This window comes from Corvus hawaiiensis, chromosome 3, assembly GCF_020740725.1.
Source record: "Corvus hawaiiensis isolate bCorHaw1 chromosome 3, bCorHaw1.pri.cur, whole genome shotgun sequence".
In the NCBI taxonomy this organism is placed as follows: Eukaryota; Metazoa; Chordata; class Aves; order Passeriformes; family Corvidae; genus Corvus; species Corvus hawaiiensis.
In genome coordinates, this window is record NC_063215.1 from 104,413,057 (window position 1) to 104,439,076 (window position 26,020).

At 37.7% G+C, this 26,020-nt stretch overlaps 1 protein-coding gene across 14 annotated transcripts in view; it reads left to right on the forward strand.

Moving 5' to 3' along the window:
- The window catches only part of CDC42BPA (CDC42 binding protein kinase alpha), a 184,477-nt gene that overhangs the window by 48,316 nt on the left and 110,141 nt on the right, over positions 1-26,020 (forward strand). For all 14 annotated transcript variants that reach the window (XM_048297409.1, XM_048297415.1, XM_048297411.1 and 11 more), the window contains exons 3-5: positions 11,327-11,418; positions 17,513-17,596; positions 21,916-22,011. In XM_048297409.1, coding sequence (XP_048153366.1) covers positions 11,327-11,418; positions 17,513-17,596; positions 21,916-22,011 — 272 coding nt within the window. The remainder of the gene's footprint in view (positions 1-11,326; positions 11,419-17,512; positions 17,597-21,915; positions 22,012-26,020) is intronic.

The following is a 26,020-nucleotide window of genomic DNA, read 5'->3' on the forward strand; positions in this document are numbered from 1 at the left end:
AGGGCAGGAGCTGCCGCACTTTGCTAAGGATTTGAGATCAGAAAAACCCCTGAGCGTTCAGACTGTGGGAAGGGAGATGTTACACATCTCATGTTTTTTGTAACAGGTTGGAAGTGCACCACTGTGTTGTAATGGAAGTGATCTAGCTTTGACCTGGGACTAGACTCACTTACCAAAAAGGGTTTAAAGGTAACAAGCCCTGTTTGTTAACTGTATGGATGGGTGCACTTATGACCCATACCTTCAGATATAACTAATTCCGTATACTTATTTGTTGCTTCATTACACTTAAGCTTCATTTTCAGTAGCAGCATGTTGGTACTGTTTTCCTATGGAAAAGTGTTAAAAATTCACAGAATTCAGAGAAAGTTTTGACCATCTTTCACATTGTTGTTCAAGCTTTCACTAATTTAATACATTGCTTAAGTCTAGAGGAAGAAGAGGTGTCATGACCAGGTGTTTGAACTGAGAACTCTTGCTGAACAGGGAACGATGATGAAATAATTAGCAAAATGGGTTTTGTCATATCATGTGGAACATAAATTATCCATGCCAAAAATAAACATTAGTTTGCTTACATTTTACTGTGAACTACTTCTTAACTTGCTCCTTTGTGGTATGTGGAACAAGACATTTGTAAAAATGTGAGCTATGAATTTACATCCCTGCAAGTACTTTTTTCATTGAACAAACCTTCTATAAACTAATTTCAGAGTGAAGAGTAATTAATTTCTGGCATTCGTTTTGCTTATGACTTAATTATGATTTATATTTGCAAAATGTCTTACTTCTCTGGAATCTGTTTTTACTAGAGTGAAGTTTCCATTTGAGCATTTTTATGAAGTGTCCAGATTGATAATTTTTAAAAATTATAAGCACTAAGTAAAATTTTTGTATGTTACCTTCTTCTGAAGTGTGGTTGATTTATTGAGGTAACTAAATGACTCTCTCCTTAAAGCTGCTGCTATTTTTTAGAAATTAAAGAATTTTTGTTCTGTACTCTTCTGAAAATGTATCCAACTTCTGAATTATCCCATTACTTATCTCAAACTTGTTTGTGTGTACTATATCTTGCCATGACTTTTCCTTTTAAGTTTCTAGTAAACAAGACTTTTGCGATAAAACTTGGGTAAAAGCATTCAAAGAATTTTCAGAATTCAGTGGATGTTTTATGTATTTTGGATCCCGGTTTGCAAAACATCTCTTCTCCAGTATGTCAAATTCATATAATTTGACCATCTTTCCTGTCTGTATTTGGGGAAAAAAGCTTACAAAATTTTGAAAATATGTCTGGAATTTGAAGATGAACAGTTTGTATTGAGCCTAATTGTTCTTTTTGGTTAGTTTATAGTTTGAAACTGAACCAATCTTTTATAGAAAGATTGTTAATTTCACTTGCTGCCTCCTCTTTTGATCTTAAGTTGATAAATAAAACCAAATAATTGTATCTTCTTATAAAAATACTCGAAGATGACTCTTAATTCAGGCTCAGCCTTGCAAATATGTGCGTGTATGAGTCCATGGATTTGAGGTCGCTCTTATTTCTGACTTGTCATTGACAGGGATACTGAAATAAGTGACGTGCTCAGTAGCACAAAAGTCAGTTCAGATGCACCATTAGTGAATCCCTTCACCTGGTTCATTAGGAGTTCTAAAGGGTCAGCTTGAAGCAAGATACCCTGAAAGGGTGGTTTGAAAACATTTCATGTTCAGGTAATATAAGCATTAAGGGTGCCTAAAGCCAGAACCAAGATACTTACTAAAAAATAAGTGCAAGTTTCTCTTTGGTTTCATAAATAATTAAATCCATCCTCTGTGTTCCAGAATTACTCCTTACTGCAGCCTTGGTGATACAAAGAAGGTGTGGATCAAAGGAAAAAAGAATCTCTTGACATGTGCATGTGTGCTCACAGATAAATGTGGTTTATGTAGGAACTTCCTGCTTACAGAAAATGTTTATTGTAGGTTGGTTACAGGTATTGGGAAATGTATTTGTCTTCTTCAAAATGAAGATTCTCTTGAAAGTTTGATTTATATTGATGGGGATGGTTGATCTTTTTTGCAGAAGCAACATGTTTTAGTGATTCAGCTGCATTGAAGATAAAATGATTAAAATTGCCATGAGGTGAAGTGCGGTCAAAATAAAAATATCTTAATCAGCATTATTTTACAGTGATCACTTAATCAGGAAGAAAGTGAAGATGATTGTAGTTGAGAAATAAAGTGCCGGATCTGGTGCACAGTCAGGTACTTAAGCTTTATGATATGGTCTTTATTCTCAAGTGGGCCAAATCAAATTTATTACGGGCAATTTACATCCTAATGGTACTGAACTTTCAAATGATTAATTATTTTTTTATTTTAATTGCATTAGTTTTAAGGTAACTCTGAAAGAGCGCTGAAGTTCTAGGATCTTTGAAGACCTTTAAGGAGTGTGGTTTGTGTCATAAAGGGCTGCTGTTGACATTGTAATTCCCTGAAATGTCACAAAACTAAGAACAGTTCTTGAAACGTGACTTAATTTTGAATTACAGCCTTTTTGTCCTTGTGTCAATGCAAAAAACCCAAACAATTATATACATGTTCAGTTGGATTACCCAGCTTGAAATATGAGGAGCAACAAATGGGTAGCTGGCAGTCCTTACAGTACAAATAATACAGGGTGAGGGCATTTAAAATGGTGTGAGGTATGGGTGGAACAGGAGCTTAAGCTGTTCAGGTGGAGCAATTTCCACCTGGACATATGTTCAGGTGGACATAGGAAAGTTGCCTCTTCTTCTTTTGTGACTGGAAACTCGAAATTTCAATAAAAAGCAGTTGTGGAGATGAGTCTTATTTTAATCTAAGCAAAATTCCTTCTCACAACACCAAGTTGCAACTCAGTGTAGTTTTTAGTATTTCCGTTTGACATACATTCTATCGAAGTTGGTTTTGCTTTTCTGAATTTTAACTTTACTATAATATTTGAAATTTAGTTTAATGTCATGAATGCAGGACTTTATATAATATTTTCATTTCAGATATTGTCTATAAGGGCAGAAATAGGATTGTAATTGTGTGCATTTGTACAGGTCCTCTAGCTCTGCATGGGGCTTTTGAGCTGTGTTGCAATGCAAATAGAAACAAGTGTCAGTGAAACCCACAGTAAATGAAGTGCTTATGAGCAGGTTTATGCCATGCTCTTGAAAACAAGGTGTGTTGGTACATGTTCATACTGTGGGCACTGCCTGTGACATCCTGAAGAAGAATTTACCTGCTGGTTTGGGTTTGGCTGCATTACTGTCCTCCTGAGGCCCTTGCAGCTTGGTGGGAAGTGTCTGCAGGGATGTGCAGAGAATTTGGGGGGAAAAGCACCGTAGTGAAGGAGTGAGAGACGGGACTCAAATGATTTGTGTGCTGCATGAGACTTGACAGGTGTGCATTTTGACAAGTTCTAAGTGTAAGTGTATGCTAAGAATATATGGCTACACAAGTGAGTCATTTCAGGGGAGGAAAGTTTGTGGAGTCTGCTCACTCCCCTTCTCACAAGGATTAGAGCATATCCTTTAACTAATTAAGAGAGATTAAAAGTGCTTTAAGTTTTACAGAGCTTTTACAGCTTTTTTTCTCCTCAAAAGCAAAAATTTGTAATGTTAGTTGCTCTTGTAAGATGTAATGAGACTCTCAGTATCAGCAAAAAAATACCAAATGTTTCACCTCGGTATATTTGCTTTATATAGATATTTTCTTTTAATTAGGATTCTGAGGTGAAAGGGAGGCAAGAGAAGGGAGTGTAAGGCAGTATCCCTTAAAATCCTTCTTTCTGTACCTTCCGAAATGGAGACTTCTGCAAGGCTGTGAAATACCTGGGAGCTGAGCAGGGATTCTGTTAGTGGACCAAAATTGCTGGCTTTCTTCTGGTAAAAAATTTCTGGTTTAGTACAACATGCACCAGAATTTCTAGAGAGGGTTCATTTCTATATTTTAACTGAGAGGATTATTTAGATTATAAATCAAATAGGTATTGAACAATTCTTTAATTAAGGGTGTAAAAACATAAATGCAGAACAAAGGAAATGACGAAATTATTGATACCTCCACAACTTTGAGAGAGTACATTTTTCAGGCCTTAGTTGTGGTTATAACAGTAGCTGGTCTTCAGAGTGGAGTGCTGGTACTTGACACATTCTTCTTCCCCTTTTCTTTTTTCCCCCCTCCCTCATTGAAGTGTGGTTACATGCTCTCTTATTGCACAATATTTGGGTTTTTTCTCTGATATTCATCAACACACGGTGTTCCACATACAGCTCTTTTTCAAGAGCCTAGTCAGACTAGAAGGTGTTATATCTTCTTTACATAACAAAAAGTAATGCTTTGAAGAACTAAGAATTCTGTTTAAAGTATTCATTTTTGATGCCTGGTTTATTTTGATTTTTCATATCATTTAGTAATTCTAAACACAGGTCTGGTTGATTTTATTTACAGCTGAAACGTCCAGCATTTTTTTGGCAGTCAAATACCAGCATATTGAGTTACGTGTCAGATATTGGGGAATGTGAAGTTTAAGCTTGACTGTTGGAAGTGTGATTTTAATTGACTTGTTTCCAGCTCTGGGACAGCATGAGGGACGGAGTTGAAGCAGCGTTCTGCTTCATAAAGTGTAAGGCCACCTTCTTCCTTCTCCTTTGTTTTAGCCTTTCAGGGTTTTTAAATACCACAAAACTTTCTTCCTGTCTGCTCTTGGTTTGCTCCCAGAGCATTTCCGCCCTCTTTAATAGGTGGAACAGGAGTCTTGTAGCACAGCCAGTTAAGTCTTGCTTCAGAGTTCCAATCCACAGCAGGATGAATTAAAGTTCAATATTTCACTTTGCTGCTAGTACAATAATATTTAAACATAGGGTGGTTTACTGAAATTCTTGGGACGAGAAAGAATGGTAATATAAAAAAATAATGGCCATATCTTGATGTGGTATGGAAGTGTCCAGATCTGCAGTGGGTGTTTTGTGAACACGGGGATTATTTTTTGTCTGAGTCTGGGGAAGGAAAAACCAGAACTACTCTAATATGTTTGGGAAAGATATTTTATTTTTCTCCCTGATTTTAAAGTTCCCGTTGAAGAATATTTTGTGGTAGCTGTAGCCAAAGATGTCTGGATGGTCTCTACTTGACCTTGATGCAAACACAGTAGGATCCAGAATATTGTGTCTTTCTATACCATAGTACAGGAATTTCTGGACATGCTTCTCATTCCTGGAAAATGCCAGATTCTTAACTTGTGCTTAGAGATGTTGGCACTTAACTGTTCCTCAGGGAAAACATGTTAAAAATGTTCTGAGGGAGTGAAAACTGAATCTTGACTGTTAAAACTGAGAAGGGTATTTGTGGCTTTTATTTTTTACATTGCATTGACTAATGTTCTGTGGTTCAGCTGCTATCGTTGTTGATTACAGTGTTTCACCCCAATTTCCTCCAGAGAGTTGGCAGAAACTGCAACAAAGCTTTCTTGGCTGTTCTGCCAACCTTAGGTGGGTGGAGAGGAGAGATTTCTTTTCCATCTCCTCTCAAGTTATGCTTTAAGCAGCTCTGCCTTGGCGATTGTCAATGACTTCCCCTTTGTTTTGAGAAATACTGTTTATTTTGGGAGTAGTTTTCTCTCACACCTCCTTTCTGGAGTTTTTTGAAAGCTTTGGTGATGGTCTGTCTTAACTCAAAAATGCTATTTACACATTTCATAATCACAGCTGATAGAAGCCACTGGAAAATAAATACTTTAGGTTCAAATTGAGCCTGTAAAGTAGAAACACTTGTTAAGTTCCTTTCAGGAATTTAACAGAAATTTCAAAACTGCAGAACGCTTGTAAAAAATAGAGCTGTCAATATATTATTCTGCTTTGGGTTTGTGGTGGGGTTTTTTGTTGGGTTGGTTGAATTTTGGGGGGGGAGGGGCAAAGACAGCACTAGGAAGAATTAGAGAGCCTTTTGGTATTCAGTTAAGTGACAATCTCTTAGATTATGTGTTTTTTCTCATTTGCATGGGGGAGCTCTGGATGTATTTTAATAAATACTTTTAGCTAGTGAAGCAAAGGGGGTTTTGTCTTGAAATGGCAAGCAACTAGTTTCCTGTGGTGGTTGTTTTCTTTCCCAAACTATTTCCTTCAGAATGAACTTTCACCATTGTTGTTGACAATTCTGATGGATACAGTTTTTAATTTCTATACCTTTGGCTTGACATGGCATTTTACATTGAACAGTGCAGTGGGCAGAAGTCTGGGTTTGCTGTGGGATACCTGGATCACTAAGGAAGCATGTTTTGTAATTCCTTTGGGAAATAGGATACGGTTATCTTACTGCAGCCTGTCAGTCAAGGGTACAGTCTTCACTCTTGGCAGAGTTAGTCAGCCTGTTTATCCAAAAGCAAATACAGCAACAGCGAGATGCCAAGAGGAATTCCTGAACACTGTCCTGTTACATTTTATTTTCTGTTTAAATCAGTTGTGAGGACACATTCCCAATTGCTGCTCCAGGTCTGCAGCACTTTATTTAACAATCTTCATCTCACTTGGGTTCAATTTCAACCCATGCCTGCAGCACCCCTGGTTCCCTTCAGTGCTGTGCTGGGGAGGGAGAGGGGCACTGGCGGGTGAGGGAGAAGAAGGAACCTGCCAGCAGGTTAGCCTGGGAAAATTTGAATTCCAGGGCTAGCCCTGCCCAAGCTCTGCAGACAGAAACTTGGAGCTAGAGAGAGGAGGAGCAGGAGCATGAAACCAACTTTGCTAATAAAGCATCCAATACAGCTGTTTTACTATTTTGATGTCATTTGGTGTAATCATGATACTAAACTGTATTGGGCTATCAACCATGTCACTGCCATCCCTGTGTCAGCTCTTTGGAAGGTGGACTTTTATCTCCAAGAGTCTAAGAGATAACCCCCTTAGTATTAAATATGATGTAAGTAATGCTGGTAACTGCTTCCCCACTGTAAATATGATAAACACACTGTTGAAGCTCAGTGTCACTACTGCAGAGCCCATTGTTTTGCCTCTCTTCTGCTGGATGGTTGTTGTAATTATAATAAAATCCTGCTTTCCAGGGCCAGGGGGTAGAACATATATTCCTCTGCATGCCTGGCTTGGCAGCTAGAGTCCTCCTGAGTGTTTTTCTATGTGTTTAACATGATACTTCTGATGGAATTCTGGTTAAATTTCAACTGGAAAAAAATCTCAATTTCTAACACTTGTAGTGTTCTCCTTTTACAGAATTCTATTGTTTGTATGCATTATAAGCATAAATGGAATGAATGGCTGGAGCATAAAGTGTGGGGAAAGACCCACAGAAACTTAAGTAAGTTGAAGGAATAGTCATGACAGGTTCACCTTGTTTGAAAATGCAGCTTAGCTTACTGCATCAGTACATTGGTTGCCCTGAGGGCGAATTGGGAGATTGTTTTTCTTGCCATGGGGTAATTGGTTGAATAAGTGCAAGGAATCTTGCCAAGAGGGTGGTGGTGCAGTGTTCCCAGGCAGGGTGAGATCGGAAGTGCTGGCCAGGTGGAGTGGCCAAGTGTTTTTACAGAACAATTTTTATAGGTCAAGTCTTACCTCTCCACCTCCTCCACAGAGATTGATAACATAGAATATTTTTCAGAGCAGCCTCCTCCACGAACATTGTGTATGACTTTTCATCATGTGGCCACAGAGAAAATACTGGCAAATTTGAAAGGTTTTTTTAAGGAACTTCCAGTTCTTGCTGAGTTGAAAACCAGCAGGAGGAGGCAGCAGACAGGCTGCCCACACTTACCCCTCATTTGGAGGAGGAAGAGTTCTCTTAGGCACAGCCAACTGCTGCTCCCTAATCTGTATCACACGTGGCTAGCAACATTGAAAAGGGGTATGTGTGTGGAAAAAAATCAGCTATGCCTCTGTGTATTTCTGTAGGCTGAATGAAGCACCAAAGGAAATGCCCATACTGCCTCTAGCTCTCAAAAATCTGCTAAGAAAGTGTGTCACTGTAGTATCAGCCAAGAAGGAAATGGCAGCTCCTGCTGAAAAAGAGGGTGTTGTTTTCTGTTAACTTTTGTGCTGATTCTGTTTAGGGAGATGGGGGTGTACATGAGGGCTGTGCACCTGCAAAGCTGCTTTTCAGGGACCCCTTGGAGCACACTGTTTTGAAATTCCCTGGCCTGACAGTTTGCTCTCTCTGTAAGGCTTGTAGGACGCTGCCAGACTGGTTGCAAAAGGTCTGCCTGTTAACCTCCTAGTCTGGAAGGCTGGATGGATGGAACGCTGTCTGGAGAGAGGCCTTCCAAGACCCCAGACCAGGCCAAGTTTTCTATACTTAACATTGCTGTTGCCACAAGAGCAGCAGATGTTTGCACAGCAGACAAACAACGTTGATGATAAAGCAAATTGACCTTTTTTGGAACGAGCTATTTGGAGCACATTCCTAGGGCAATTCTTCTTTACATTTTTTGTTTTCCCTTTTTTTTTTTTTTTCCCCCCCCCGGGGCACTATCTTAGCTGCTTGGCTCTACATTGATGTCTCTGCTAGAGGTGATAAAAAAGTTGAAGAGGAGGGAGGTTTTACAGACTTTTCCACTAATGCTGATACTACAAATCATTTAACCTACTCCAAACCTATTTTTGTCGTCTTTATTTTACTGAAGTAGTTATAGTGATGTTTATTTTTCCAGTGTCCCTATGGGAACCCTGGAAGATTTCAGCATGTAATAATTAAAGAATGACAGGCCTTTCCTTGCAATATAAAGTGAGGAAGAGCTTTGTGGTTTAAACAGCTATGCTGTTGCTCGTTAGCAAGAAATTGTGCCTTGTACTCTAGCCAGGCCTATAATGGTCAAAAAATGTTGAAGTTGAGAACTACATGTTTGTTTTCAATCAGTTGTTTTTCAGGTTAAAAGGCTCTAATGGCTTGTTTTAATTTGTTCAGTAGTATTTGTCAGTAGTATTAATATTTGTGTTCAGTCACTTAGTGTAGTACAGCTCAGGCTATCCAAGTAAGGCAGTACATTTTCTTACCACTTTTTCTATTGCAAGACCTTTCTTTTAAAGGAATAAAAGATTAATTGAAAGTTTGGGGAACCTCTCTGAACTTGAATAATATATTTCTGTTTAAAGTACATTTTAGAAGTATTTAAAATGTAATACAAATTTTTATTTTAATTTTATAATTCAGTATTTTGAATAAAGTTATTATGAATGTAAAGTAGAAGTATCAACTAAAGTGAAAATCTCAGTGTTATATGGCTGCATCTTTACTATTTAGACCCAGTGCTGGGTTTTCTTAATCATAAGCTGATATTCCTGTAGTTAGAACAGATGTAATTCCTGGTAGAGAATTGATTCCTGGTGTCTGAGTATTTTAGAAAAAAGAGACCAAGTTCAGACTTTGGAACCACTGAGATTTTTAAAGGCTTTCATCCATTGTACTTCTCATGTTACCGGCGGTGTGCTGCATATATATATATATACATTATAAACATAAGTCTGTGCATTCTTGTATCATTGTTGTTCAGATATGGTTTACAAAGCTACTTTAAGGACTAGGATGAAAAGTTTTTAAGTATTCATACTGGGGGTTTTAAGTATTAATACTACAGGTAGCTTGTGTCTCAAGCTTATAAAATTGCTTTGCTGAATAGAAGGCAGAGTAGGCTTTTGGACAAGGATGCGGTAGTGCCTTGAAGGCCTGCATGTTAATATTAAAATTCTATATTGAATTGATTAATATAATAGTGGTTTTTAGCAGGATTATTTCATATCGTTAGAAAGAGAAAATATTGAATTCTAGGAGAACCCAAATTTGGTTTCTTACACATTGTCTAGGTATATTTAACTTGGTTCTTACTTAGGGTCATTTGCTTTTGGAGCTTTTGAAAACTGTTCCCCATTTCTGCTTAGAAATGTTATTCTGAACAAACTGTTCTGCAATATGATGCCTGTTACAACTCTTCCTTGCAAATAAAGCTGCACTGATTCCATCAGCCTCTGTAGAGAGAGAAATGGACATAGATGGGCCCCTGTACCCTGAAAGCATAAGCTAGTAAGGTTTTAATGGGCCTTGTAAAATGGTGTCTTTACAATGTGCTTTTTTGGTTTTTATTGTGATTCAGGAATGTGATGGTCAGTGCCTTGTCTGTTACAAAAATACTGTCCCTGTTTCATAGATGTGAAACTGGGTGCAGTATCTCTAGTGGCTTGTTTGGGATCATTGAACTAGACTGCCTTTGAGCCAGAAATTGAACTTCATGTTCCTGAGACCCATCCCAGTATGGATTATCGAACTGTCTTTTGTGAACCATATTTACTGAAGTTTCTGTTTTAGTAATAAGATTTCATTTGTGTAAAGTATTAAACATGCTTTTAAAACAATAATTTTATAAAGATCTCCTTTTCCTGCTAAGTTACTTCAAGTTTGTTTTGTTTTGTTTTGTTTTTTTTACCAAGTGTATTGTTGTGTAGGTTTTGATGTAGAGTTATCAGTAACTTGGATGTTTTGCATGCATGCAGAGAGCATGTATTAATGAACCAGGACTGGTTGGTTGTAGTGCTAAATGGGGCTGAAAGAGGGGAATAGTCCTCCTGAGACTGTTTTACTGCAAACAGTGCTGGGGTTTTACCTTTCTGGAATACAATACATTATTTTTCTTACTGTTTTCAAATCTATTATAAAAGAGGGGGAAAAGAAGAGGGAAATGAAGCTTAAGTTGAAATTATATTCAGCTTTTTCAGTGAATGTGTTAATAATGTCTTGAGTGCAACTGTTCTTCCTTCCAAACCCAAGAATTGACTATTAAGTGTTCCATGTGTTGAAGAAGTAGTTTTCAAAAAACACTGCATAATACATTGTGTAGGCCAATAATATTGTCCTTCCACTTACCATTCATCACCATTTTAATTTTTTATTGAATACAGTATTGTTTGGCTGATTGGCAAATAAATTAATATTGTCCAAAGTGAGCTCATTTTATTATGTTTTGCTTTTGCAACCAGAGTTATACAGCACAGATGCAGTGCATGTCTGTGAACTCAAAAGCTGTGGAAAAATATAGTCAGCTTGACTACATTTTTTTTAAATTAAAAAAAGGCAAAAGCAAGCTTACTTCATAAACCTTTTTCTCACAGCCATTTGGACTTAGTTCTTACTTCGTTATTTCTAGCTTTAAACTTCCTTGTATTCCTTTAAGATGTATAGGTATATAAGCAAAATGATCCATTGTTTTTAGGGCTCTGATTTCATCTATTTTGTGTTACTGTTACCTTATTTTGTGATTTTTGTGTGGGTTGTTTTTTGGTTTTTTTAAAATGATTCTTTTTTTTCCCCTTTGTTTCAGCCAAACCTTTTACATCTAAAGTGAAACAGATGCGACTACATAAAGAAGATTTTGAGATTCTGAAGGTGATTGGTCGAGGAGCCTTTGGGGAGGTATGTGTGAGAAGGATGTGGAAGGGTTTGAGTAATTCTCTTGCAAACCTGCAGCAGTGAGGAGAGACTGTTAATAACAATACACTGATGTACAGGTTTTTACATTATTTAGCCATAATGGATATTATAGGCCCACCTAATGTTTGATACAAGTACATCTTGATATATACATACTTTGGCAGCTCTTTCTAAGTCTTGTGAATTTTCAGAGAAGGCAGATTCACATGGATTAAGAGACCATGTTTCAGCTGTCTGAGGATAAATCATTTGCTTGACTAATTCTTTCTGGTCAGGAGGTGGAGGAGGCTGATGGTATAGAGATCTAATAATTTCTAATTTTCCTAATAACTGTATAGTCTGAAAGTAGTTTTTGCAGCTTAAATAGCCAAATATTGATACTGACATTCCAATAACATAGAGAAATCTCTCTTTCTGTCATTTAGTCTCCTATTTTAATGAATGTTTGAACATTTTTCCTGTATTTCTTTTAAGGACTGTAGCAGATGTTATTTTCTTTTTCAGTAGTCACCTGCTACTATCAAACTATACAATTTTTTGCTGCTCCTGATAAAGCTCTGTCTTATTTGAAGTTGCCAGACAAGTCTGTTGATCGCTAGGTCAAGGAAACTTTAAATTAAAAGTGTTAGCTTTCTGCCCCATTTTTCTTAATTCTTTTGGGTGCATGAGCTTTGTTTTTCACGCAGGACACTGTAGGAGGAGCAATCTAATGTACAACAGTGCCTTGAGTTTTTCATACCCAAATACACTGCAGATGTGGATAAGTGTGTAAAGCTTCTGCAGGAGGTACTCCATACTGCCTGAAAATACATGTGAACTGAAACCCAGAGAATAAGACTTTTCTGATCAAAGTCTTCATTGCCTTTGGAGATGGAAGTTCTGCTTGATAGGAGAGGATTTCTGGAGGCTCTGGCATGTGACAGAGGAGAGTTGTTCTCAGATTCACTTGCATATTTGCATCTTGTGTGAAAATCAGTCTTTGCTAGTCTGTGATTATGGAAGAGTAGACTCCTGTAGGTAGTATGTAAGGAAGAGGAATTTTTACTGTAGTGCGTGTCACTACATACTCCAATCCCTATGTGCAAATATAATCATTGGGCAGCTGTAAAAATAACAAAAAAAAGTTATTTAGCTGCTTTATCACTCTTGGTTTTGCTCCATCTGGAGTAAACCTTCTATATGAAGGAGACTGATGGCTGAAGTTACTCATGGATAATTTATATTCAGTCTAAACCTCTGCCACAGAGAATGTTGCAATCTCCATTTTGATGTAAACATGTCTGCTTAAAAGATTAGCCCTGGTCAGTGCTACCATAGGAGTTGCAGCTGAGTTCATGTACAGACTGTGTTAAATATAAGAAAAAATCGCTGATGTTGGTGCTTTCTTGTCGGAAGGATCATACACAAAACCTGCCTTATATTGTGTTTTTAAGAGAAGTCATTTTTGTCTGCTAAATCAGCATCAAACTCCACAGCAGCTAAACCGCAAAGAAACCGTCGTTCTTTCTCAGGAAGTTCTTTGTGGTGAATCATCCCATGAACAGTGAGAATGTAACTTTCCCCATCCTCTTCTGGGGACAGTCTGTGTAATTGGTTAGTTCTCCTCCTCTAGGAACAGTGTTTCTTTCTAATTCCTTATCTGAGGAAGATAGCATGACTCTATTAAATTGTCAAAATCTTCAGGAAGGGGAAAACTGAAGTTCTTTCAGTGAAGATGTTTGGCTTTCTATGTTCTTAAAGTGGGGGTTAATACATATTTGGAAGGATATATGTCTTGCTAGCTTAGCAAAGACAAGTTCTACACAGACATTTGTCTAAGAAGTTCTATATGAAATTGCTAATTTTCCTGTAAAATAACCATTAAATATCTGAGGAAGAGTGAAAAAAGGACCACCAAATTTTACTGCTACTTAAACCACAAAAAACTATATTAATATTAAATTGCACAATACTTGTATTTACTGAGACAGATTAAGAAATCTGAAAGAATGTATTTTCTTTCCAGCAATCTATAAATGAGACCAAGGTTGCTCTAGGTTACTGGGAGGGGTAATTTTTGTCTCCTGAATCAACATAATTCTGAAATTCTGTAGACTACAAAGTTAGTGCAAGTTTTCTTTGGCACGGTCTCAGACTTTTTCTTATTTTGATTTTACGCTACTCAATTTCTTCAATTTGCATAGTCAAGAAATATTTCCCGCTTTGTTTTTACAAGTTTAATGCAGAGAAAAAGTAGTTTAAACTAGTTACTGCTTATAACTGTAAGAATTCATTGTGCCTAGTTTTGTTTTTCCCCTTATCCTTTCTTCTGCTTTCTGAGAAGGCTTCCTTTTTGTCACATTATTCACATGCCCCTTCCCTCTGCATGCATACATTTACTTATTTGCAATTTTATGTAAGAGCGCTGTCTTTAGAAAACACAGATGTTTCGTTTGGGGGAGGAGCAGGATTATCATGGTAAAATTAATAATGTGGGCTTCAAGTGTTTCATTGTGCTGGCTTTGAGCAGCATGGTTTGGAAAACCTAACGCAAAATACAAAGACTTTAAAAACACTGCTAGGAAAGGTGAAGCAACTGGGCAACAGCTCTTGGTGGTGTCCCTCAGCAGTATAAAAGAGCAGCTTAGTGAAAGCTCTAATACCAAAATTTTCAGTTGGTTCTATTCTAGCTTAAAAAAAAAAATTCAGTGTATGCTTATGCTAGAAAATATTAGGTTGTTAAATTGTTGATATTTTGAAGAGAATTAATTTTGTAGCTTGAGAATGAGCTAGTTACTCCTAAATTTTGTCATACAGTTATGAACGGTAACATTCTTTCTTGTCTGCTTGTTCTTGCTGGACAAGGAAACCAGTGTTGAATCTTCTTTTCTACTTTTATTGTTCTTCTTTTTCTTTTCATTTCATTTTTAATGGCTTCTGGTTTAGATTTTTTTCTGTATAAGGCTACTGCTTTTTAAGCAAAGGAAAAGTGCAGACAAATACCATAGAGACAAGTAGTCAAGCTTGGGGCAGAAGATGTCTGACAGAATGCCAAACTATACTGCTGTTTGTGGGAAATACGAAAAATGATTGGAAGAATGGGAAGAATCTCCGTTTCTGACTAAACCAAGATGTTTATATCAGCACATACCAATCATATTTTTTTGGGCTGCTCACAGGAAAATAAAATTTAAAAAACCCCCATCCTTTAAAAAGTCTAATTTTAAGAAGTTCCAGTAGCAAGACACTTGAGGATCACTAGGACAGGAATGATTACCCTTTCTTTGCTCTTTGACAGCTTCACTGGGGAAGAGAAAAGATCAGAACAAAACTGTATTTGTGCCTTTGTGTAGGTAGTAAATACTCTGTGTATATGTAAACACTCTGTGTAAATACTCTGTGTATATGTTTGTAATCGTGATTCAGAATTTTTTTGTTACAATTACAAACTGCACCAGTCTGCTCATTGCTGAACTGTCAGGTTTTACTTTCACAGTCTTGGAATAAGCATTTTAGAATTTACTTTTGTAAAGCACTGAGATACCCCCAAAAACATGCTGTGATTGCAGAAAGATGGCAATGGTGTCTGTGATCTTTTGTGTGTGGTGGTTATTGATATGGAATAACATTAATGGCTTTCACAGACTAAAAGCTTCTGACTGATTGTAAACACAGCTGGTAAACACGAGTCTGTTTTTGTTCTTTAGTCACTCTTCAATGCTGCTACACATTCGCAGAAGGTACCAAGCCCTTGTTCATGCCACAGAAGGCCTGCGTTCCAAATCTTCGCCAAAGGCAGTGCTGTAGCTCTTGCAGTTGTGTCCAAGTGAATGCTGAATAGGAGACTGCAAATTCAGGCAGCTGTGCAGTTACTGTGTGTCTTTCAATGACCAAGTCCTTTGCAGAATAACACAGCCTTGCACTGAGCATGCTACAGGCAAGAAATGAAATCCTGAAATTGGCCTTGAAATACTTGTATTGTCTTACGCCTCTGGCTGCCTCTACTCCAGTGTTTAATGGTGGGGAAAACTTACTTTCCATGCTGGGCAGCAGCAGCTAGAATAGCCTTTTAATTTGTCCCTGCAAGAGTCCCAAAACCCTTAAAGGTCTTTTGGGCACAACTGCATTGTAGCTTCATACCACAGGCTGCATCATTGGGGGTGTCCCTGTCACCCAAGTTAAGTAGGTTACAGTGTGAACGCTGTGGTGCAATGTCAAGGCTTTCTCCTCCTGCCGTTTCTCACTAGAAGTTGATACAGATAATGGCTTGCCAGAGCTTCTAACTTAGATTTAGCTAGTAAAGCAAAAGGATAATCAAGATCAAATCCGTGCTCTGGGCTATGTATCACTGCAGAGGATTCATCTTTCCCTAAAAAAAAAATTGTGATTCTCAGTCTTGGCTTACTGTGTACAGCAGAGCACACATTCTTTATGAATTAAAATTATTATAGGCTAAAGTAATAATCCATTTTTGTGTTTCAAATCTGAAGGTTCCTTGAGGGATTCCAAATCTGAACTTGAACCTCATGTGAGGTAACCTTTAAAAATTTCAGTCCATAAACTAGTTTAAACAAATAAATGTAGTACCTTTCTGTCTTATCTCCTCCTTTTATCTCCCAGCCACTCCCTCCCCCTGCAACCCCAGAAGGCAGCAGTGTCAAGAGCAGGGCTGATAATGCCCATGTGGGAAGTGGCAGCTGCTTGGGCTGTGAATCTGTAGCTAGGCAAGAGCTACTCTGTGAGATACATGTTGGTTTAGACATCAGAGTATTGCAGTCCTTTAACCTGTGCTTTTGCTTGTTCGTGAAGCTGTTGCAGGTGATGACACATTTGAAGATGGTTGAAAGAGGTTCGCATGACACTTTCTTCAAGCTGTCTGATCCTGTATTTTTTTTTCTGTTATCCCTGTCTTCACACATTGCTGGTTTACTGATTATGAAAGAGGTGAAAGGAATGTAGGAATCAACCTTCATATTTTTTTGTCACTGGCCTGCAGGATGAAGATGATGATAATCTGTGTGACAGCATGTTGGTTTGTAACCAGATGCACACAGAAATAAACTTTTATCTGTTTTAGCTTTAAGATTTCTTTGAACGGGAAGAGACAGAATAGGATAGTTGGAGAATGGCTGTTAAAATGCAGTGATTGTTGAACTTTTCTATAGTTGGGATGATGATGCTGGTCTAGTTGTGATCAGCAGCTTTGAGTTCGTGGCACTTCCATACCCATTTTGGTTAAAACACTGAGCTTTCCATGCCCAAGGAAGCCTGAACTATGGAAACAAGTTTGTGTAAACTTCTTCCCTCCCTCTTTCCTAAAAATATTCTATGTTAGCTTATATTATAGCTAAACAAAACTAATATTCTCAGAAAAGGATGGTGTCAGTGAACTTTGTTAATTTATTATTACAGAGGCCTATGGCATCTAATGTTTCAGAAACTATGAGGGGAGGAGGGGCAGCTGGGCAGGCTTGTTTTATTAAGTTTTACTTCTCTAGAAATTGTGCATTTCGCTGTTTCCCTGCTACTTACAACAGACATGATAAAGAGCTCGTTGGACTTCAGGTGGAAAACTGTGAAGTCATACTATCTTTGAAGAAAATCTAGTGCATTATTTCAGACAAGAGTGGAAGTTGTTTTATGGCAAATCTACAGTTTTATTTGTGTTTAAAACCAAAGAGACACTATTTTATCTTGACTTAGAATCTGCTATGCCATTACCTTTTCTTGAGGGCTCTAGAGTTTAATTAGTGTGTAGGACTGAAGCCCAGGAATATAAAGCATAGGGCCAGAGAGTTTCATGACAGCATGATAGAGCAAGAAGTGTGATGTTGAGAAATACCAGTTTTACATTCATGGTCACCTAGAAAAAATTATACATAGGGAAAGTGTGATACAGAATGACAGCTTACAATAGGCTTGGAATTTTCCTTTACCGTTGTGGTGTTTCTCTCTTGATGGTGTAGTATTGTGTTGATAGTAAAAATGTGTCCAGAACACTCAGGAAAAAACCTCCAAAACTGCAAGGTTACGTAAAAATGGAAACAATCTGCATTTCCGTGTTGTAACTTATTTATCTTTCATTTCTCTTTTCCAGGTTGCAGTAGTAAAACTGAAAAATGCAGATAAGGTTTTTGCCATGAAGATACTTAATAAGTGGGAGATGCTGAAGAGAGCTGAAGTAAGATCAGTAATGTTTTCCATGATTGTGCCCCCTCTTACTCTACTGAATTGTCACAAATGTCCACAAGGCTCTGTGTGTATTAGAGGGATGGAGGAGGTGCTTCACTGTTTACTGACAGTAAAAGATTAATATTACGTAAGCTTAAAGCAATTCATCAGAAGGGTTAAAATGGCCTGGAATCTTGACTTATGTGGGGCTGGATGTTTTTGACATTAGGTCTTTTCTGTAATTGCCCAAGAATTACCAACTACACAAGTGATCTTTTAATGCATTTATTCCAGTTGGGAATGTAGTCTGTAGCAAGTATTTTCCATGATGGAAGGTAGTTACTGAGCTATAAAAAGGTAATTGCTGAGCCATAGCTCATCAAACTTATTAGTTTATCAGTAGGTGGAACTTAGTCAAGGCCTAATTAGTAGACTGAAAAATCAGAAAGATAAAAGTTTCAAATTAATTTGAGTGCATGTTTCCTAAAAACGTTCATCTGCAAAAATACGGGAAAAAAAGTGCCTCATTAAAGCTGGAGTCCATTTTGCGTGTGAAAAAGGTGGAACAGCTCTTTTAGCAGCCTTGCTTTTGCCTTAGCTGCCTACCTTCATTATACAACTCTGCTCTTCATGAAGTCCTTGATATATTTCCCTGGATTCCTTTGAAAAGAAGCTTATAACATGCAGTCTACACCTGAATACTTGTGTATTAATTTTAGATGGAAAATGTATCTAACTCTCTAATTTGCTTTGAAATTCTTCATCTGTGCATACTAAAAATACACTCATAAATACATAGTTTTTATTTGAGACCTCAACTTTGCTGCTCTCAGGCTGCCTTGCTGTTCAACTGCTTCCAAGTTTATTTTGATTTCCGCATTTATATTTTAATTACATCTTGGTAGGAAATGAGATCAATGGGAAACCATCACACTTTAAAAAAAATGTATTCAGACAAATTAAAGCCAATTTCTGATGTGTGCACATCCTGTCTCTTTTAATGAAAATGTTATCACATTAAGAAGTATAAATGGCTTGCAGATTGGGGTTAGATGTACACAATGTGTTTCCTTTTTATCCAGAAATCATTCAAATACTGAGCAATCTGGCAGTAGTCTTGATACAAAGAGGTATTTCTCTCCAAGACAAATGTCATTACTGTAAGTTTTATTATTTTGGTGAAAAAGAAAAGACCAGGAATAAAGCTCCACTCTATTTTTAAATGTACCCTTTTAAAGTGAGTTTGAAAACTGTTCCTTTTCATTAACATACAGTTATAAATAGGTTTCAAAAATTTTTCTCTATGCAAGGTATTAAAAATACTCTTCCCATGGGTCCAGCTGAATTTCTGAAAGTCTGAACCATTAGCCTGAAAAGAATTACAGCTATGTTTTTCCATGTATTTGTAACCCATGGGTATATAGTGGAAAGAGAACCATCTGGAGTGAAAATGCATTATACAGCATGACCTTCAGCAACTATAACCTGTCATTTTTAAACATTCATGAATGCACTTCTTACTACTGATGGGGAAAATGACCCATTTGGGCTCTGTTAGCAGTGTGCTGCACTAACACTGAGATACACAGGAAAACCGCACAGTCCAAAAACACAAGACGAGCATATAGATAGATCTGTATGCTCATATATCTCTGTATCAACAGTGTGGGAAGTGGGAGTCATTTGTAAAAGCAAAAAGGGAGTATGTACTCAGAAGAGTCTTGAGAATGCCAGATTAAGGTTGACAACTGCAAACTCTGAGTGCAAAAACTTTGTTATGATGAAACGATACAGGTTGCAAAGTCGGTATTCTTTTTTGTATAACACAGAGTGTAGGTTTTCCAAATACTTGTCCCTGTTGAGATGGGATGTAGAACTGGGAACGTTACTGATACAAGGAGTACCTGGAAGTGTGTGACATCTTGCTGTTACACTCCCAGACCTGTTACCCTGAGCGTTGACAGTCACTTAGAGTTACACGTGTGCCACTCTGGTGCCAGATGAGGCTCAGGAGGGACCAGGACAAATACTGTGCAGCATGGCAGCAGTCAGCACCCTCAGGAAGTGCTGACTCTGAGCTGTGAGGACAGGAGCACCAAACAGCAGAGCAGGTCAAATTCTTTGCTGCTTGAAGGCCACGATAACAGGAGAGATACAGCCGTTGCACTGAGTTGGCTTTCCTATGACAAGAGAGTTGGATCAGATGACCTCTGGAGGTCTCTGCCAACAGTTCAAGGAGACTGCCTGGGGAAGATGAAGTGTAATGCTAGAATAATGGATGGCACAAAAAAGGCTTCATTTTAAGAAAGCTTAATTGAGCGATGTTACTAATTAAAAGAACCACTGCTACTGTCTCTTTTTGTTGTTGTTGGATTTTTTTTTTACCACTTCAACTCTGGCTGTTGCTGTCTCAGCTGTGATCTACTGTGGTAGTAGCTGTTGCTTCAGCTCTAGGCATGCTGCCTGGAGGTGGGTGTCTGGAGTGCTCAAGGAATGCGCAGTCTTTTGTCAAATCATGGCAAAAACAAGTGGAATTATATAAACTCTCTAGTAACTAATCCTATGAATTGTGTCATAACAAGTAGAGAAACTACCTGTTATTTATCCTTGTGAAAACAAGAGTTCATAGTTATCTCTTTCTGAAATATGTCAAGAAGGAAGGAAAAAAATCAAGCTGAAGCATCAAACAGCTTTTCTTCCTTCTGAGGATGATCCATACTCATTCTCCTACCCCAAGTCTATTTTTCATTCAATAACCTTTGAAGGTATTTGTTTTAAGTATGTCTTGCTATTTTCTCAAATTTTACTGATTTATCTCATGCATTGTGCAATGATTAAAGTATGTCATCTTTATTTTTCCTGGTCTGCATTGTTCTTACTCACTGTATTTACCAAAATAAGCACTTGTGGTGGTTTATTTGCTTGGAGGAGGGAGTTACTTTCTGCTCGGTTTTTGCTGCATGTATTCTTGTGCATAGCTCAATTTCAAATGATATTTCACTTTTCATTCTTCACTTTCCAAATCTCATAGCCATCAAAAGCTATGCCAGGGTTCTGGTATTTTCCTATTGGATTTGCAAATCAAACTGAAAAAATAAAAAGCAAAGGCTTGAATTTCCTTTAAACTTAGCTGTCTCGAAAATGGAAGAGACAGAGCAAGGTTCAAAATGATGAAACATCTTTGTGAAGAGCAGAGTGTGCTGGATAGAATATGGTCTGTGTTTTTCTCAAACTCCCCATCTGCCTTCTAAATAGAGCCCATACAATATTATTCTTTCCTCTGCACTATCTTTTACATATTTTTTTCTGAACAAAATTGTGCATTGGCTTTGTTATTTGGTATCTTTTGTTTTCTTGTGATATTAGCTTCAGAACTCACACCCTTCAAAACGTTTATAGGATTTCTTTGCTATAGTTTCTTTTTTGGCTTTACATCTGTTTGGTCAGTTTTGTCTGTCATTCTGCAAAGTTGTTTCAGCTGAGGTATTTTTTTCACTACTCAGGGCAAGTTGCAAGACCTTCATTGGATTAAATACCTTGCTGCTTTGCACTTGGTTATTTTCCTCACATTTAATCTTCTTTTGTCTTGTACAAACCTGTGTTTCACAATTAAAACATTTGTTGGCAGTTCTTGTTCCTCCTCTGTTTCACTTGATTTGAAGGCACCTCCTGCCTCCTGTTTTTCTTTCCAGTATATTGAGAGGAAACCTCTTGGGATGTCTGATCAACAGCTTATATCTGGCAAGAGCAATATTCACTTCTCCCAGCTTTTCCTGAGCAAGGGGTGTGGAGAAAACCCCAAGTGGTTAATGATTGTCAAATGATGACTACATGGAGTTATTGGCAGCTACTTTCAAATGAAAAGAACCTTGCTTATATGGAAACTCAAGTGTAAAGCTAGGACAACAGCATGATGAGATAAAACAATGACACAAGACTCCAGATTCCAGCTCTCTGCCTCCTTGTGCAGTTACAGTTACCTAATGCCATTATTTATTGTTTTTCTTAATCATACACTGCTATTCTGTCATTATTGATACTTCAAGATTTTGACATTTTAGACAATGGGAAGCAGCAGCTTATTTATCCCTTTGCCTCACTTAACAGTACAGAGAGGTATAACTGTTTAAATTTGAAGAAGGTGGGCTCTTCTCATATCTATTTTTTTTTATATTTTGTCTTGTGTGGATAGTGTAATAAATGACTTTTTAACTGACAGGCATTTTGGATTTTTTTTTCCCCTGAATATAATGTCAAAACATAGTCAGCTTGCTAAATGTTTTTTTATATATTTTACTTAAAGGCTATAATTATTTATCTCCCCTTCAGACAGCCTGTTTTCGAGAAGAGAGAGACGTGTTAGTGAATGGAGATAACCAGTGGATCACAACATTACATTATGCATTCCAGGATGAAAACTATTTAGTGAGTGTTGCTTTTATATATATGTGTGTGTGTATATATATATATGTCTGGGTGGAAATGCAGAGTCTTAGTTGTGGTTTGAGACAGAAACGTAGTTTATTTGTTAATTTCGTGTTCTGGACTATACAGATCATGTGAGGATCTGTGATTTTGTGCATAAGATTCTGAAGGGTGGAGACTGGTCGAAAACTTTGAAAGTTTTGCTGTAAATACCTCAGGAAGGCAGCTTTGTTTTCTAGACCACTTTGCATTTGTTGATAAACCCTGGTCTATCTGCGTAATCTTCGTACAATTTGTCATTCCAGTTTAATTGGATTCACAAAATTAAAAGTGGACTTACTAACATGCATTTTCTATTTTACTTCAGTTTTTTATGATTAACCGTGCTGATTGCTGTTTTACAGAGAGAAATAGGGAGTAGCCCTGTTTTGAAACAACTTACTATTTTGAGGACTTAAACTCAGTAAGCTGTCTCAAAACAATAAAATGTTATTGCAGCATGGAAGAACGCCACTAAATGCTCATAAATAAGAGTTGGAAGCTGTAGTTGTAGATTAAAGTGTCTCTTTTATGTTATTTAATTTCTGAGTATTTTGAATGACTTGCAAAATGAAGCTAATATGAGTAATAGTGGTCAATTTTCTATAAAATCCTTCCCACTTAAAAATGTTTTGATTGTGATACAGTTCTGGTAATATTTACGCCTGAAAAAGTAAACAACAACACATTGATGGCTTTTGATTGTTTGGGTTTTATTGCCCTGTGCTTTGGATTCTCTATCATTAGCAATTCTAATAATTTCTTTAAAAAACTACTAACAGCCACAGTCATTTATTCCTCCCAGTCCATCCCATACATGAAGTGCTACACATGGAACTCTTGCAGACTTGCAGTGTTTTCTGCCATTATATTGCACTTTGTTCTGCCAGCTCAGATGCTTGGGGATCCACGGGTTTTGGTAGGTTTGCACAGAAGACTGGGCTCTGCATTTCTAAGTCTAACTGTTGGCTTAAATACCTCCCAGCCAGCTTCATGCTTTGTTAATGTGGACAGCAAAAATAATCTCATGTATTGTGTAATTCTGATCTTATCATTAACAACATTTCAAGGAAAATATTATATATTCCACAACAGCCTGCTAGAATTTGTTTTATTCTTGCCAGTTTCCTTGTTTTCACTAAGCACAGAGCAGGTTCTGTTCTTCATCTTTGATAGTCTGCTGACAGGAGCTAGTTTTGCAGCTTCCTGGGCAAACTATCAGTAATACTGGGAGTTTGTATCATCACTAGTTCTCTGTATGCTTTTTATTAAAATCATGTGTAACAGAAGCGGCCTTTAAAAAAAATCTGTGTAGGTTGAGCAGTAGATGTGGTTGAACAGTGACTGTTGTTTGCCTTGAGATGGACCTCAACAAACTGGAGAACTGGACAGAGTGAAATCTCATGAAATTCAGCAAAGAAAAAGGCAGTGCCTTGCACCTGGGGTGGAATAAAACAAACCCAGTACATGCTGGGGGCCAAGTGATTGGAAAGCTGCTTTGCTTGAGGTCCTGGTGGATAACAAGCTTAACCGTGAGCCAGCACTGCACCCTCGCAGCAAAATAGGCCAGGAGTATTCTGGGCTGCAAGGAAAAGTGTTGCCAACAGGTCAGGGGAGGTCCTTCCTCTCTGCTCAGCCCTGCCCCAGCTGCACCTGAAGTGCTGTGTCCAGGTCTGAGCTCCCCAGGGCAAAAGAGAGATGGAACTACTGGAGCGAGCCCACTGCGAGCGCAGAAAGGTGATTGAGACACTGGGGCATCCTTCCTGTAAGGAGAGCTGGGATTCTTCAGCCCAAATTAATGTAGGATTGAGAGGGGGGTTATCATCCGTGTGTGTAAATACCCAGTGGGGGGAATGAAGACAAGGGAGCTGGATTCCTCTCTGTAGTGCCTGGTGAGAGGACAGGAGCCAGTGCACACAACCTGAAATACATGGAGTTTCATCAGAGCACAAGAAAACCCTTCTTTATTGGGAGATGCTCAAACCCCAGCTGGAGACAGTCACCATCAGCCTTTTCTAGCTGACCCTACTTGAGCAGATGAGGTCTCAAGAGGTCCCTTCCATGAAATGAATCTGTGATTTAGGATTAAATGCCTGTTTTAAGCTTCCACTAGTTACTAGAATTTAGTATTCCTAAATCTGTCCTTTTCTTTCTCTTGGAAGGATGGTGCTGTTGTACAGTAGTATTTTGAGAAGTATTTGAGATACTGGATAGATCTGGATGATTGCGTATATTTAGAAAGTATTTTTAAAGCTTTAAAAACACCCAAACTTTTTTTTAAGGGCATGGATATTTGACATTGGATATTTGACGGAACTTTTTATTTAAAGCTTAGATTTTAGGTCCAGCTGTCATTCCTATGCATGCATTCAACTTCATTTGCACAACTTAATACCCTGAGTTATGGTTTAAGTGTTGGCTTATTCAAGGAGTTGAAGGTTTCCATGTGATTAGGCTACTATGGTGCTCTTGCAAACATAGGAGGAGGTGCAGAATCCTGTGTTGTAAGAGCCAAAATTCTATTATTTTGGTTTATCCAGGAGCTGAGTTGCAGAGGTTTTAAAAGTGCTGAAGAGTGAGTACAGAGATCCCACATCAGTTAGGAGAATCTGAGGAGGTTTTTTTTCAATATACTTTCAAAGCAGTAAGTTCAGCTCTTGGAGATGTCTGTACAATGCATCAGTTAATAATCAGTATCTGAAGTTTCAAAGGTTTAATGCATTTTCTAAAACTGTAAAACACAAGAAACTAATACTATCAATCTTGTTCCAGAAGGAGTGTAGGAGCAATATTTATCTTCTGTAAGGGTTGTGAGCTTAATTTAAGTTTATTATTCCTGTCACAAAGCAACAGATGAAAATTTGACTGTCAACACATTTAAAATCTTGGGGAAATGCCTTTTGTGCTTTTTTATGCACTTGGAATCAGTGAGGATGCGCAAGTTACTATGTCTCAAGCTGTTAAAAATCTTTGTTCATCACCTTTATTGTTATGGAAAATATGAGGGAAAAGAAACAGGTGTAAGATTTCTGCCTGCCCCTCATCTTCCCTAGAGCTGGTATAATTTTGCAGATTTTTTTCCTCATATTTTAGTGTCTTTTTCTGAAAATGGGATGGGCAAAAAATTTAGGGGAAGTAATGCAAATAGTCCCTTTAGGTTGCATTTTCAGAATTTTAAAGAAACTAATTGGGGTGTACATTGTTACATCTTCAATACTTTTTATTATTTATGGTCTTGTTAAGAGTCACTGCTTCAAATGCAGATAGGGTGCCTTCCTAGAAACAGACTGGAGCTCTAAGCAAAAACTTCCAGATACTCTGTACTTCAGTGGAAATTTATTCTCAGGGGTGTGATTTGATTCTTGGGGCTGTCTTGTGTAGGGCCACAAGCTGGACTTTGATGATCATTGTGGCTCCCTTCCAGCTCAGGATATTCTGTGATTCTAATAGACCTCTCCACAATGATGTTTGAAAGTAACATCTTAGCAGTTCATGTAAAATTAGAATGCTTATAATTAGTTTGTTAGCTATAATTAGCTTGATTTTTTTTTTTCTTTCCCCCATTTGCCCTTTCAGGTGCTGTTTCATAATTAAAACCAAACTAAACAAAGCTAAAATATATTAATCCTGAGTTTCACACTGAAGTTTCACTTTTCCCAGCCATTTTAATTATGTTACTAAAAGATTGCTTCATTCTGTAAATACAGTAAGGTGCAGAAAGGCTCTGATTTCTTTAAAGTCTTTGCACCCACTTAAATGGCTGGCAAGTTTTGTGTTTCATTAATACATAAGAAATCAATATTTTTCTCCATCCTTTCAGTTAGAGAAGGTGACATGTTGTATTTTATGTTGCAGAGTCTTGTATCATGTGTAATGTCAACAATTTCTGAAATTATGCTGTGGGTCACTGGAAGTCTCTCAGACTTTGCCTTAATCTGAATAGTCTAAAAACTTAACACTCCAAAGTGAT